Source organism: Spodoptera frugiperda, chromosome 23 (assembly GCF_023101765.2).
Source record: "Spodoptera frugiperda isolate SF20-4 chromosome 23, AGI-APGP_CSIRO_Sfru_2.0, whole genome shotgun sequence".
Taxonomy (NCBI): domain Eukaryota; kingdom Metazoa; phylum Arthropoda; class Insecta; order Lepidoptera; family Noctuidae; genus Spodoptera; species Spodoptera frugiperda.
In genome coordinates this window covers 9,575,884-9,592,066 of record NC_064234.1, presented here as the reverse complement: position 1 = coordinate 9,592,066, position 16,183 = coordinate 9,575,884, and the positions used below count along the sequence as shown (strand labels likewise).

General features: G+C 38.3%; 1 protein-coding gene across 14 annotated transcripts in view; it reads right to left on the bottom strand.

Annotated features, from left to right (window-relative positions):
• Positions 1–16,183, bottom strand: part of LOC118267251 (RNA-binding protein Musashi homolog Rbp6) — a 504,750-nt gene that overhangs the window by 102,895 nt on the left and 385,672 nt on the right. For all 14 annotated transcript variants that reach the window (XM_035581149.2, XM_035581150.2, XM_035581142.2 and 11 more), the window contains one exon: positions 5,920–5,968. In XM_035581149.2, the coding sequence (XP_035437042.1) occupies positions 5,920–5,968 (49 nt within the window). The remainder of the gene's footprint in view (positions 1–5,919; positions 5,969–16,183) is intronic.

The window sequence follows — 16,183 nt, the reverse complement described above, 5'->3', positions numbered from 1 at the left end:
GTTCCATGTCGAAAATGTCGATAAAATAATCGTACTGTATGCTATAAAAGAGTGGACAAAAGAAAATCCCTGAAAGCCAACTCTATCATAAAAAAGTTAATACAAAAATAAACACCGTATCGTAAAATAATAGCTTTTTAAACCTCTGTTAATTGTACATTTTACTATCAGAATTACTGTGAATCTACTGGCAAGTTATTATCGCGTGCGCGCCCGAAGCATGTACGTAATAACAATGAAAATCGCCGATAAACGGCACTACGCTAACACCCCGTAATAATTACAACATCCATTGACTTATTTGTTCAACGAGTGCTTCACTTATTGTTCGAACGGCTGACAATGTAAATGCCGCGGACAATTTCGATCGTTCTTAGAATGACTATTCAATTGTGGCCACTTTATTTACCTTAGGCGAGCAAGGAGGTCGTCAATGAATTTCCACTGTGTCATTTCCCGCACTCACTATTTTTTTAACCATCCTTTTTGGGGCTTGGCTTCGTCAGGAAGTGATTTGCTAAAAACACTCTTAATGTATATTGTAATAGTGTCAGCTCCTTAATGCTCTATTGACGATCAATGCGCGTGGTTCCGATTTATTACTATCGGTTCTTGAGGGCCCATTGTTGTTGAATCCAATGGAATTATTGGCCGTATTCAGCTTTTGCCGGAATGTGATTTAGTTTGCTTGAATTACGTGAACAAACGAAATAAGGTTTTGAATAAGAAGTTTGTCATATTGATGTCTTTATGTTTCGAATTAGATTTAATGTGGGGTCACTTTTTAATCAATTTACTGTTTGTGATGTTGCTACTTTGCTGTATCACTCCTATCTTCACTGTAAGAACAGAATTTCTCACAAATTCCAGCTTACCTAGAATTCCTAAACCAAACCCTTGTTTCACAACTCAGAATCTATAAATAAAAGCGAAAATTCTCCAGAAATTTAAATCCCAAGCGAAGTGTAAATGAAATTATTACAAAGCAACCTTTAATTATAATATTTTGGTTTACGAGGTTAACGAATAATGGTAGTTTTTGGGAGCCGTGATAACACCGATGTTAATTAATGATGAGAAACAGTAAGGGAGGGCTTATTATATATTAAATTAAAAGGTTTAACTCTGTATTATGGCGCGTGTATTAAAAGCTTCGTTTTAAGTGTATCGATTATTTTGTTTAAAGCTGATTATTATCGTAATTAAATATTTATCCCGTAGTGCTTATTACAAAGTTGGTGAGGCGTGAGTTTATGTTTATTTTCCGATTATTATTTTGCGTTTTCGTTTAAATTAAAGGGATTGGGGTTGATTTCAGTTTTTGCAATCATAAGGAGTGGTATCAATGTCCTATTAATTCGATTTTTTTTTAAATAGGTGTGTTACTGCTTGTTTAAAATACTAGCTAAACAAATTCTCTTCTATACTATACTCAAATGTTTTCATCTAAACGCCAATCCAACAAGTCACTATCTCAGAGACACGTACTCAAACTAATAAACAAACAAAACAATCACTAGCACGTAATAAAATCTGAGTAAAACCTCTCTGTTTACACATACTCGACATTCAATAAAAGAGAAGTACTGTATTTACTTCCAAAGTAGAAAGAAGAGTAAACAGGTGATTATAGGGATGTCCCTAGTGTTTACCATCCCACTTTCTCATATCGATGCATCACTCGAGATGCATTCGCAACCACATCTCTAGGGATGTGCCGACTCGATAAAGTTGGGAATATCGATACTGTTACGATGGCAGTCCCTGTAGAGGTAGGCAGTGTTTTCGTGCTTTCAATGTTCGTAAATGACAGAATTAGGTCTCGTAGACGTAGTGATGGGGTGTGAATATCGAAGTTTTTTTGTTTTTGGATTGCTGTCGATTAATACCTAAAGATTTGGTTTGGATCTTATTTTGTGTATCAAATCAGTGACTGATTTTTTAAATAAAATTCACCAATCAACTGTGAAATAAAATGTATTCGTTTAAATAATGTATGAACCGCATCTTCTAATTGTTTTCCATTCTCGTGTTTGAAACAATGTGGTTGTTTTGTGTCACAGCCAACCAATATCTCAAACTTAATGCGTACAAACAACAAACTTTGTTTATCAAGAGTCACACTTGTCTTAATAGTTATAGAATGCATCGAGTCTAAAACTTACGTTCTACTCCCCAACTAACTTTACATTTGGTTAAACTATTCAACGGATACAAGTTAAGACACACAAATTTAAACTTTAACAATAAATAAATAAAGTTTAATTATAAAGAACGACTACATTTGTCGGAGTGAACAACAACCACTCAAAGTAGAGATTGTTTTAAAGTGAATTAATTGTAATACACGTAATATTAACAGGAGCTGTTGGTTGGCCGCAAGATGCATGTAAACCCCGGGTATTCCCGTCTCTCCCCCGGGACGGGGCCACGTGCACCCACTTAGCACACACCGAGTATATTTACACAAACAACCCTCCACCCATACACATAAAGATCAAATTCTTTTGTACCGACGTGCTAAGTAAGATTGCAGCCTTACAGTCTGAGAGCTCTACTTCAAAAGCTTTGTCAGTATTAGAATTGCCTCGACATGTACAAAAATAGCGAAATTGAAGTGTTTCGTGCAGTGAATTGAATACAGATAGGATTATAACAAAATCAAGAGAAATCCTTCCTACATTTTAGCAAATAGATTATTCATTACCACAACCGGTATTGTATTGAATTTGAATTGTAAAATAAGTTTTTATTACACGCACGGCGAAAATTTATGGCAATAATAATTTATCAGAGAAAATCGTAAACACAGTGGTGAAAACAAAAGAGATGGGCGTGGAAACGTCTGTACGTGAAGGGCATAAAGTTTAAAAATACTCTAGTGATGCCCCTTTTTTGACTTGAGTATTTTTATGGCACTCGAAGAAAACGATTGCCATTTATGATTCACGCGATAGGCGTCTTTACATATCACGAAGTGTGACGAATGAAATATAGATGGCACTACTCCTATGCAAAGTGAGAGGTGAAATTTTCACGGTACCTAGAACGCACTCGTAGAAATGCGTCCCTTAGGCGCGTGAGGTGGTTCGCACGACCAAATGGAATCCGCTCCGCAGAGATTGTTTGCTACTTTTTTTTTTGTTTAATATTTATGAACTTTGTCTCTCACATGTCGCGTTTACCTTTGTGTAATGGCATTTACTTCAAGCTCCGCTGACACCTTGAATGCCAAACGAACGTGAACGTATTTGGTAACGCTCCGTTGATTGCGAAACAAGACATCTTGCACCCTTACTGTGTTACCGATACCGCGGTGTGCAAATCCACGAGCAATAAAGGATTTATTTCCATTGGTATTTTATATCCGAAAAATTAAATTATTAGACAGAGACAATGGAAAATATTTTGCAAAGGGACATCGTTAATTATTTTTTCAACCGGCAGAGGTCGTAAATAAAAGTAAAGGGTGCTATTAAACGCATTATTCGCGCATATTTAATGTACTGAAAAGGCTAAAAGGTTTTTATTTTTCACAGATTCAACAGCTTAACATAAAAATCACCCTTTAAATTAAGTCTCCATTCAACACGTGATTTATTAACTAAATAATGTGAAAAAGAATATTAAACATTATCAAAAATTATGTTCCCGACATATTTTTGTCCTTTTGTTTAAAAGGCGCTGATAAATTACTTCAGCCCTGAACCTTTAGTTGGGACCGGGACGGTAATATCAAAGATTTATATTATTGAGTATTCAGTCTCTAATATTTGACCTTTTTTATTATTTTCTCTGTAAGGTTTTGAGAAATCAGGTCAGGTCTGTGAACTTTAGAGAAGCCATACAACATTTCAATTGGTGGCGTGTAAGGAAATCACTTTCGCTTTGCTTGTTCGGATTATATCGGCCATAATGGTGTCATTGAAATAAATAATACGTTTAAATTATTAGTACAGGATTTGTCGGGATATATGGGCGAGTGTGGGCCCGCGTCACCGAGGCGTGGTCCTCACAACGAAAATAGATAATAAAATGTATTGAAATGGCTGCGGGCCGGCTTATCCGGTTGAAAGTCAATGAATATTTGATTTCAATTTTTTTCCCGCCGTCGCCGTGAAGTATTCACGCCATACCTAATTTGATTTTCGCCATTCCGCCCGTTCGCCGGGGCAGTTTACATTCATATTCAGTTTGAATACGCGTTTGGGTTGCCTCTTGCCCGAGTTTGATACAAATAAACAGCGGATATTTTTACATTTCTTGCCAGGATAACCCGACCCAACTGATTACGTTCCGGGGATAATAACCCGAGTGTAGTATTAGGGGAGGCCTAAGGAATATTTATATTAGATTATTATATGCGCTGTTCATATTTAGCCACGCGCCAACTTTACACGAATCCTAGCCCACAAATGTAAGTATCGCCTGAGCAGGTACGCGCTCCAAGTGAAAGTTCCGACGACCACATTAAAATCTATTCTAGGCCTGCCGTGGTTTATTTCAATGTTTATCTAATTACAAACAGAGGGATCTCAAAATATCATCCAAATGACACGCAAAGGGCACAAAAGTTGGAAGTTTAGCAGACATCGGTAAATTATTTTATGTCTTACAACGACAAGAAAGAGTCGTTTTTCCCTTAGCGACGAATGAAACAGGATTCGTTTTTGCGAACTTGCATAAATGACGGCGCAACGATATTTCACCGAGCCTGAATATTTGGGTCAACCTGTTTTTGTGTAATGGGGATTACAAAAGCAAATTTAACATTGTATTTGCTGTAACTGCTACAAGGGAACCTTCGTTGCCAACAAAAGATGGCTCGCCTTGATACGATTTTCGTGAATTTTAATTAAAATCTTACGCGTTGTGAGGTAATGAAAGAAACTGATTACGTGGGCCCCGGACTTTAGTGTTTTGGGACAAAATTTATGGGCTTGTTTATGACGATGTGTTATATTTACGAAAAAACGTGAAAGCGCGGCCATCGAAATTGAAATAGGCAGATTTGAAGCGTAACTTCGGTTTTACCCTCACAATAATACAAAATCTCCTGCCGAGGAAACCGTATATTTTATCCGGGCGTCGATTTGTTATTTATTAGCCGGGAATAGTCGTAACATGGGGAGGGAGCACAATACCGAAAACGGTGCGCCTGTTTAGTGACGATGCCACCTCCGTTTCGCTCCGCTTCGCCTCAGCCGCGGCGCCGCCATCCTAACCTGAACTCTCTCCCTTTCCTGTTAGTTTAACTCCTTACTATTAGAAAGCAGGCTCTTTACATTGTGACATGTCTGTTTACACTGGCCAGCTTTCATTGAGGGTCGAAGCCTATATTTATCCGTTGCTAGTTAACCAGTGACGACTTTGTGGCGAAGACGGCCAGAGAAATGAGGCGAGACAAACAAAAATGATATGTTTCCGTGTGTGACATGCAAGCCTTTGGAACTTCCATTGTTTTTGTCAAGAAAAATAAGGTGACAGGGCGCTCGTGCGTGGCTCGCCTCGCGTAACTTACGGCAGGGGTAGTAATAATGTAATATTATTTCGGTTTTGAATTCCGTTTTTATTGCACCGTAGTTTTGTTTGGAATGGCTTGAGTTTCGCTATTATATTCTGTTTGGTAACGTCGATAGCCGAAAATAGCTATCTTCCAATAATAAATGTGAGGATTACTCACTACAGCTCGATATTATTGGAGATAGTGTTATTTGGGTTATTATTGTTGTTCCTAAGTCCCTAATCACTAACCTCCTCAGAAGGATACCTATACAAAGCCATTATTGGCATAGTTTTATTAATGTACAGGGCATTAATAATTGTATATAGTATTATGTAGTTGGCCAGTATTGGGATCTGATTTATTAGGGTCCACGTTCCGTAGCAATATTATCGGCTGAAATAATGACAACTTACCTCTGTGCCTATTGGTTTGTTTGTCGAACATTAGCATGGCGTCCTCGATCTGCAACAAAAACACATAATATTAAGTTCATATTCAGACAAAATCGTGAGGAAAAATAGCGAAAAACAAGGGCGTCGTGCGCGATTTGAGCCCCGCCCGGCAATAAAACACTCCGCCGTTGTAATAACGAATAAGGACCGGTACAGAGTAAACCACACGCTGCAAATAAACTTTGATAAGCGGGGGCGAGCAGGTAATAACGTATTCATAGAGAAATAAATGGAAAGTCGGCGGTTAGGACACGAACAATACACGCTAGCGGAGATGCGCTGTCACCGCTCGCCTAACGCGACTCGCTCGCACCTAAATTTGGCCACGAAGGAGCATTTTTAAAATTCCCTGTTCGCCAACAAAACAGTGATAAATCTGAAATGGAACGAAATTGCATCGTAAATATTCATGTTGACGTCGACGCGTGACGCCTCCACATACGTAATTGTACGTACGACTTAATTATAAATTCCTTCCTTATTAACTTTTCAGATGCGTATCAGATATGTCATGTTTGGCGGTACGGCAAAGGGCACACAGTGGTAGTATGGAATGACCCAGGCTGAAAAATGTGCGTGTATACAAAAGCGGGCAGGTTCGGTTTGACAGGCCGAGGCCCGTGGGTTTTGTCTCGGCGGCGGCGTCGCCAGCGTCGGCCGGTCCCCAGGGCGACATTACGCGGGTAGCTCGACACGACGCACTCCCGATGATCGATGTCGAATACCCGTAACAGGTGACCTTTCGCTGAATTATTCCTACCTGTAGAAACGTTTGTTTAGTGGTGATTTGTTTGAGCGGGAATTGCCGCGCTTTTGTTGGTCGAGCGGTCTGAGCAACCCTCTTTTGTGGTGAATAAAAAAATAACACCTAATTTTCGGACATACACCGACACTGATTTATTTTTGACATTAATATCATCTGAAGAGAACGTAAAGGATCGTCATTTATTTTTTCTCAAGCTATCATTTTCGTTAGAAGTAATCCTATTTGTTCACGTGTTAAGAGTTAAGGGTCTGGCGTAGGTTGGTACTCTGAAGAGTTAGGCTCAGATGGAATTTACACAAGAATGTTGGAGAGCCTTTGAAAACAAGGATAAGTGTTAATTCAAAATACATCCTCCCTTCCAGTAGTTCTTTTTCGACATCAACGGTTTACAAAACTTTTCCCTGTTACTTTTTAAGTTTCATTATAAATAAACACCGTTTCGATTGAGTTTAAAATAGTCCACGTATCACGGCGTGAGTACCATCGCCTGTCGGTACGTTTAACATACTCATTTTCTACGGTTGACTCTTACAACTTGCATGGGAAAGTAAACAGCTGCCACATTATGCTTTCCTGGTACTGAAATATATTTAGAATAACCTACATCAGTCATTAATTTCCCTTACATTGAATGGTTCGGGAAATATAATTTCTTGCTATCTATCGTATACAAAGTGAGCGTATTTCTTCCTAAAATAAAATCTACCAATGGAAAAGGAATTAGGTAAAAAAGCCTGACAATATTCCAAAATAGCGAAGCAATAAATATCTATTAACTTACATAAATGATGGAATTTATTACTTCAGTCAGGAGACGGCAAAATAGACCAATCGGAACACATTTCGTCATAATACGATCGGCCGTAGTTTGACCGAATCAATAGAGATTTGTTCGGAAAAATAGATTATGCTATATTCCTGCGACATAGATTGTGACCTAATGCGGTATTGTTACGGTCAATTTGTGAGGCCTACATCGCGTCATTACCTTCTTTCGCATTTGTGATGAAGTGCGTGCGACAAGGACGGGTATTGCCGTTCGGGGTCGTTCCCTAGGGCGACGTTACGGGGAAACCGAACTTTGGCCGTGATCAATGCGAACCTCAAAGGTGTCTTTTGAGTTAATGTTTGTATGTGATTACTGATCGATTTCATTTCACATGATTTCAGTTTTAAATTGTTTTGGACAGTTGTTCTGTGGTGTACGTGTAGAACGTTTAGTTATAGGATAGGAGAAGAACTGTTTATAAGTAACTACTTCATAAAATTAGTCTTATGAAGTTCACTTATATTTTACAAACGTAGGAACCCCAATTTTTTACAAAGTAGCCGTCACGTAACAAGTGGTCTAACAACTTGAGGCCAAATAAGAACATTTATGAACGCATGGAGGCGTGACCACTCTAATTCGCCTTTTAATATTCGGCCGATGTGTGGCCCACACGGGTATCCCACCAACTTTGCTAATTCTACTCTTGGCCGAATATTTTTCACAAGCAAGCGTAAGTGAGCGAAATTGGAGACAATGTTCGTAGACGGCCGGAATTTTTATAGTTGAGCGTACATGGAGGGAATAAAATACAGGATTTACTGAATGCCCGAATAGAGTATTGGGTTTAGTGGAGTCCTTTTTTTGGTCAGGGAAAATGCCACTGTTTAGGGAACTACCTACTAGCCAGTCGAAACCGCGGACTTACTGAACGGTCACAAAAAATGTAAGTAAATAAATTGTGTTCAGTAATCGGTTATGAGTGAATGTCGGCCGTTCATTAAATAAACATGACGTTAACATAAGTAAACATGTCGACAGTTTTATTCAATCAACATAAGCATTAAATGACATGTCCAAACAACATAATTTACTTAGATAATATCTTGAAAACTATATGTGACTATTACTTAAATGGCGGCAATGTAGCAGTTGTACAAAAGGGACAATTTTCTTTAATGTCTGCACGTTTGTGTTAAGCTGGCTCTATTATTAAGTATTTCATTTAAGGGAGTGACGTGAGCGGGTCCCTTGGGATACCTGTCGCGGTAATTCGCTATGTGTGCACCTCTATTTTTTATTTTCATTGTTAAGATTTAGGGGGATGTTAGGGGAGAAATTGTTTAACGTAGCAAAGGACCATAAATAATTAAGTTAACAAGGGGATTGATACCAAATCATATAGTGTTCGCTTTCATTTTGTTTAAGGTTTCATTGAATACTTTTTCTTTTAAAAGATGTGCTGCTATAAGCATTTGAGCAATATCCAAAACCCTTGCTTTATTGTAATTAATTTCGAGCCTAATTTGTTAAGATTACATTGCAAAAGACCGAATTACGAAGTTAAATATTACAGTACATTAAAAACTGATTCCACAAGGCTTTGAATTAAATTCGAAAGCATGAATAAACAGTAAAATCTAGCTAAATTGCTACATAGTCTCCTCTTAATTGCTTAACCTTCAATCCACATCGACTCTCGTAGTAAATTGGAATAAACTCGAAATTATTTGCATCATTCCAAACTTTCCATTATTTTAAAATATCTCGCCGAATTTAATTATATTCGTCTAAGACCAATTAAAGTAAGTTTGCCAAATTAATTAGCCTCAATTTTTAGTTTTAACGACTTTTTTGTAGGTATAAAAACAAAGTTTTGTTTTAAAACCAGGCTTTGGTTTAAGGTTAAGAAGATAAATTGTAATACTATTGTTTTTGACTGATAGTTTGAAGTTTTGATAAAGTATGAATTGGGTCGTGGTATTACTAGTATCAGGTGACGTCACAGTACACAATGAACAGAGCTTTAGCATTACATTTAGTATTGCGATCCATCAAACCGCGCGGTATCGCGATCGTGCAGCCAACATTACGCGATGAACTAATATCTGAACAATCGCGCTGTTTGCTCGCGCGTGCATCGCGACTGATTTGTTTGTTTGTCAGCGTGTCTCGTGACGTCACCGTGACTTATTTCTAAACACACCGTGTTTATACGAGCGTGCGTTTACCCCCAGGCCTTCAATATAACGGAAATTGGATTTTGAAAAAAATATTTTACTGTTTCCATTTTATTTTTTAACTTTTTTGAACAAGCTCCTGATGAAACAATAGCGGTTTTGATTTATACTATGTTGCATGTGATTAGTTTTCTAGTCCACTACCGTGTTATTGTATGGTTTTAACATTGTGTGTTAACATTTATTTATCTTCCTAATAGACATAATTTACAATTCAAATAATAAAATAGACGAGCCCTTTTAAATACAGGATATACACGAATAACATTCTAATGTTAACAATAGACAAGTTGTCTGTTTTTAGATGCCATGCAAATTAGATCCTGAACAAATACCATTACTCATTGTGGAACTAATATTTGAAATTTAAACTGTCAGTTGTTCTACGGAATTCGGGAACTATGCATCTTGTTACTTCGGCCGGACTTGGGAGATGGCCCAGAGTTGGTCAACCTCACGTCAATCAAGGTGGTGTAGCTAACAATGCTCTTGGTTTAGTCGGATTGTTTGTAGGCAACCTTACAAGGAGCTCGCCTATATTGGCAAACTTTGACACGTATTTATTGTTGGGCTTGAGTTTCGACTTATTCTTTGGTTTCTAGTTCTGCCTTAAACTTGAATGTTTGATAACTTTTAGTTTCTCTTTGTGGTCAAATTTACCAAGAATTTGTTAGAAAACGAGAAAATAGATTACACGTGGAAAATAACTGAACATTAAACATTTGTGTTCGAACCCAAAAGTTAGCCCATACAACCTTATTTACTGGACACTTCGCATAATTTAGTTGCGACAAAAAAAAACTGGCCGCAAACTCAATAAAAACGAATCACAATAAGAGGAGTATCTTCGGGAAATGGCATAAAGAAAAAGTTTTAATTTGTTTAAATATTTCCGCGGGTACAGAGTTCCCTCAGTGACGCTCAAGTTTCGTGTCTCGGCATTAAGTTGCCCGCGGCCTCCTAATGGGACAAGCCACCTGCTCTTAAAGACGACATAACAATTAACTTGAAGAAGAAAATATTAGTTGAGCTAATAGAGCCACTCAGACACACTCCGGCCTCTGCCCTCCATAAATAACACCCCTTCCCGACTAGAGACAGTCCACAATTTTGTCGTATTTTCGTAATGATTCTCAGCGGAGGAAACTCCCCGAGGATACCGACGTTTTATCCTTGTGCTTTTATAGGCGAATTGATTGGGAACCACTGGAAATAATCTCGGGATGGGATTAGTTTTCTTAAGAAGTTTTCCTGGAGAACTCGCCGTTTCCTTATTAACATACCCCTTAAGTATACTTTATCGGACAACAGTAATTAAATATTAGAAGTCGTTCGTTTATTCCTTCGTCGAGGAAAGGAAGGAAACTAGTTTTATGTTATTTTACGAAAGTCTATTTGTTAGATAAATTGCTAAAGATTGTCCTACAATACTGTTTGAAACCCGTTTAAAAGACGTGAAGGTCGATTTTAATTGGATGTTGTCATTTCATTTATTGCTCTGTATGGACAAAAGTGAATACTCAATAATCGTTATTGTCATTGAAAATCATTTGTCATTAACAATACCTTTTTCACTTTACAAAACGTGTTACAAAACCCGATTAAGTACAAAGAAACAAACGTCTCGGTGACAAACCAAATCCACACTATTTATTTTTATTACGTGCCAAGAAAGGTTATTTGACGTACTTACTTACTATATTTCTGTTATATACAGATAGCCCATTCAATATAAATAATGACCGCATGATAGCCGCAATGTCAACTGAATTTCATCCGTTTCACTAAGGAAATAAAATCGCGTTTTGAACGGCAGCCCCAAAAACCGGCCGGTCTCTACAATTTCCATCTTATGGTTCCTCTCTTACTTTCAATTTGCTAAACTACAATCTAGCTCATAAAAAGCCCGAACGTCAAACTTAAGAAAAAAAAATTACGTATTCCAAAGATCCGTAAAAAAACGGTGAATAAAATATGAGAGAAGTTTAGGAAAAACCGAAATCGTTTTTCGTATTTGAATAATCACTTTAACAAACAAAAGTCGGCCGAATCTGCTTCATTACTTATTAACCTGCTTGAATGTGAGACAAACAGGAAATACCGTTGAAAAATAACCACTACGTTTATGTACATTGAATTTAATATTGAATGTCAATGTTGTTGTAAGACGTTGTCGACGAAAAGTAATATCTCTTACGAACCAAAAATAGATACTTATTGAGACTTAATTATCAAAGTCTCTTTTTGATATCGTTCTTATCTTCTATACAATTTGCTTTTGGTAGTATCGACGAAATTTTTGATTATTTATAAAGATGTAGGGTTGCAAAAAATATGATTGGTTATATTTCAAGATTTTTCTCTATTGATAATTATGAGGGCCGCAGTAGATGATTGGAAATCCCGAAACCGTTGGAATACTTCAAAAGGCAGGTCTATTGTCATCTATAGACGAATGAATGAATGAATGTTTTCAACATCAAAGCCACAGTGAGCTTTGTACAAAGATCTCCTCTAAGCCATAATAACATTGGCTTTCTTTATTATCAGACTATTATATAAAAACAAAACAACGGCACTGATATTCCACAACTTTGTGACGTCACTTAGTACAAGTACTCGCTTCTTTTTTAATTACGTGACTCGTCCAATCATGCAAAGTGAACAAAAAGTCATGATCCGAGCCCCAGCTTTTAATTATTGGGGTATTTTCCAAAGTTTGTGAACACTTCAAAAGTTGGGACCTGGCCTGGACTGCGGGCCGGTGTTAATTACCAACTTTTTAAAAACTGCAACTCATAATAGACAGTTCGGTTGAAAGATGAATGATGTGTTGGCTTCAAAGTTGCCTTTTTTGCTAAACTTCGATGGAAATTTACGGAAACATGAATTGTTGAAAAACAACAACACGGATTTGACGTTAAACATTTTCTAAACGACAACAGACGAGTAATAAATGGGTATTCAAATTTTCTAACGGTTTCGGATCATCGATCGCGATAGGCGTCGAAGTGGCATTATCTAATAGCCTATCATTACTCAGTATACACAAGCAAAAAGTTATTATTGGACGATTGAATGGAACACAAATAGACGTGCCTATAATTGACCAACCAGGTTTGAATCGTTTCTGGCGTGCTACCTGTTAAATTGTAACCCATATATTCTTGGCCTGTGATTGCAACAGTGTTGCAGCTTGCATTTTACTTTGATTATTCACGTGTATACACATTGATTAATTGCTAATATCTAATATAAACAGCTTAATTGCAACCGAAACTTGTACAGGTTCGCTTAATTGATTTACCGTGTCCGTCAGTGTCGGATAGTATAAATACGGTCTAGATTATACGAGCGAATGAAAAATGGCGATCGAGCGAGTGTTCGACGGCGTGCAAGCGATCGCTACCAGCATAATGATGCTACTGAAGTTTCACTCGTTAGTCTTATGTAGATTGTTGCCAGTCATTACCTATGGGAAAAGCCACGCTTTCATACGTTCGCCTCCATTTTCGAAATTACTTATTGTTTACGAGACTCGTCAGAGTGGGGATGAACGCAATCTGCAGCAGCGCTTGGCAGCCGACGTAATGTACGCCAACTAAAAACTTTCAATACTCGCATATAAATGTGTTGGATAGAAAAAATATCTCATACATTTTATACTATGTGATTTTAAGTGATATGTGAGTTGTATTTCTAATATAACATTGTTGGCTTCAGCGGTAGGTATACATACAATAACAAAATTTACCCTATTACCGTCTTTACGTATTGAATAAAGATATAATAATATTGTTACCGATCCGAAACAGCCCTTCCCAAAGAAATAATACTTTCATCATATCTGATTTGTTGAATTATGCCACTGACGCTCTCCGTCTTGGATACTCATCTTGAATAGAGTTGACATCCATTGTGATGTTTTATTATTACTCTGTGAAATGCAACGAGGCGGGTGAAATTGTTAAATCCTCACAATGGAGGCTCTGTCTTCGTCGGGTCGAGTGCGCAAAAGTTGTACAAGGATCTCAGTTCCGACGGGAATGTAAAGGGAAGGGATTAATTGTATAATCTTCAAATAAGACAAAGTTGAAGACGGCGGTCGGCGGCGGCGAGTGGGATTATTTATGTGTAGTGCGGCGGCGCTCGTGTGACGTCACGGCCGCGCCCACGCCACGCCACAGCCACTTCACTTCCAATCTGCATATAAATCGGATATCGATAATGACGTCGCTATCGCAAGCTACCCGAAATTCGTTCAAAATCCGATAAGCCTTGCCCGTGAAAGCTCTAATCCACAGAAGTTTGGATGACCCCGATAGTGGATAGACCTAGTCTTCTATTATGTAAATTATCAGCCACATGAAACTTTCGGCCGGCCACTGCGGTCGCTAAGTTTGCGGCCGGAACTTAAGATATTGACTTAGGGTCGTATCTGTCTGAGGATCGAAACTAGTAAGTAACAATAGATGGAATGGAAAATCTGTTGTAAATATTTAATGTTTAATATTTGTTCGTCCTGTCTGTGAATGGGTAATACAGTATATTGTGGAAGCGAAAAAATTGAACACAAAAATGAGTTTTAACGTTTACTACGAGTGTAAAATTCCGTGTGAAAATGAAGAGATCGTTGTGCGTGCGGGGACGCCTGCTGCTGGTAACGATGGGCGCAAATGACCCGCGCACGAAACACGACCGCGTCCGCTCCACGACACCCCCACACGCTGCCGGCTTCACCCACTTTTACATATAACCCTGGATATTCACTATCACTGTAGCCTACGCGCTACGAGCAAAATCGTTTTACTACACACCGGCTACGACTCGTAGCAACCGAAATCCCTCGTAGCACTTGTGCTACGAACCAATAGGTAAATCGATTTAAAATATTTCAATTAATTTCCTAACAGATCTCAAGTTTAGCGTCACGAAATGGAAAGCTCTTTAATTATACAAAAAGTATGACCCTTTTCAAACTTCGTAATGAGACTCAAAATAAGAATTTAAATTTCAATAATTATTCATTTGGCCGGGACAAGTGGGCGATATTGCGAAGTTGTGGACCTGCTTTTTCCATTGACGTTTTCGAGGGAAACTTTTTAAGCGGTCTCCTATTGAGTGCATGTAACTTTCCTTTTAGACTAAAGTACTAGCTAAAAGAAACTTAGTGTGATTGGTCGTTCCATTTGGCCGATACTATGTTACCTGTGAAGATACTTTTATCATCGTTGTAACTATCAACATTTATGTCGCTGATGTACTTACATATTTACGTGGAACTGCTAATCTAGACGGAAAACTTTGTTAGAACTTGTTTCAAGGTGAACGTAGTCCACTAACTCAGCGTATTCGGTTACTAAGCGAGTTTAGTTTGCGTATTGTTTGCACAGCAGGTAGGCAGCGCGGATAGATAACACGATTGGCACATCCGACGTTTAGTAGACGGGAGCACCTTCCAAAGCGCGTTATTTTTATAAGGCATGGGCCTTGCCCTGACCCAGTTCCTTTTAATCCATCGCTTACCTATAAGGTTTTATTGGCAATGGCCCATTACGACCTACATTATCAACATCATCATCCGATTTTACTATTTCCAGTCACGTAAACTTGAACGACGAGTATAAACCATAAGGCAGACAAGTTTTCCTATTGGATATGCGGAATTTGGGGAGAGGATATCCAGAGGTCAATGATCGTGGCACGCGACACTCACGGCGCGCACCTTTTTCTTTTCCAATCAAACGGTTTTATGAGATCCCTTTTATTTTCCGAATAATTACCAACTTTGCGAATATATTGCCGAGCTGCGAGTACAATGTATTATTAATGTACAAAGCGTGTTTCTGAAAACATATTCTGTATTATCTAAAGAGCAAAACATTATCAATTTACTGCGTAACCTCTTTTTAGAGTTTTTTTACTACGTGCTCCAGTCAGCTCCTAAGACAAATATGAATAGGGAAATGAATTATATGAAAAGCTCCTTCGTTGTGACGTGTGAGAGATTGCGTCGCTTTGCGTCGACCTCCGAATTTAACCAGTCATTTGTGCGCCGCGCAGAACTTGCCTCGAGGTTACATTAAGCCGATTACCAGCGTCAATCAAAACCCGCCTTTTTCCCAGATATCGTACGCAGAAACCGCCAACCGTACTTTAAATAATGTCTTTATTTCGGGACTTTTTTCTTCTCTTATTTACGGATTTGTGATGTGCTAAATAGACATCTAAATGCTTATTGCTTTTGTAACCAGTAGTAATGGTAATGTCGAAACTAATATTTTCCAGAAGATCCTTGGAATAACGATACGGGCCATTTTCCGGGCGGGTGGTCGCCGACCTACGGCCGATCGAGGTACACACCCCGGCCTTCACTGATAAATTACAAGTCTTAAAACCAGTGGCAGGTAATTCTGCACAAATTCCAAGCTTCTGGCCCTCAGGCCTGCT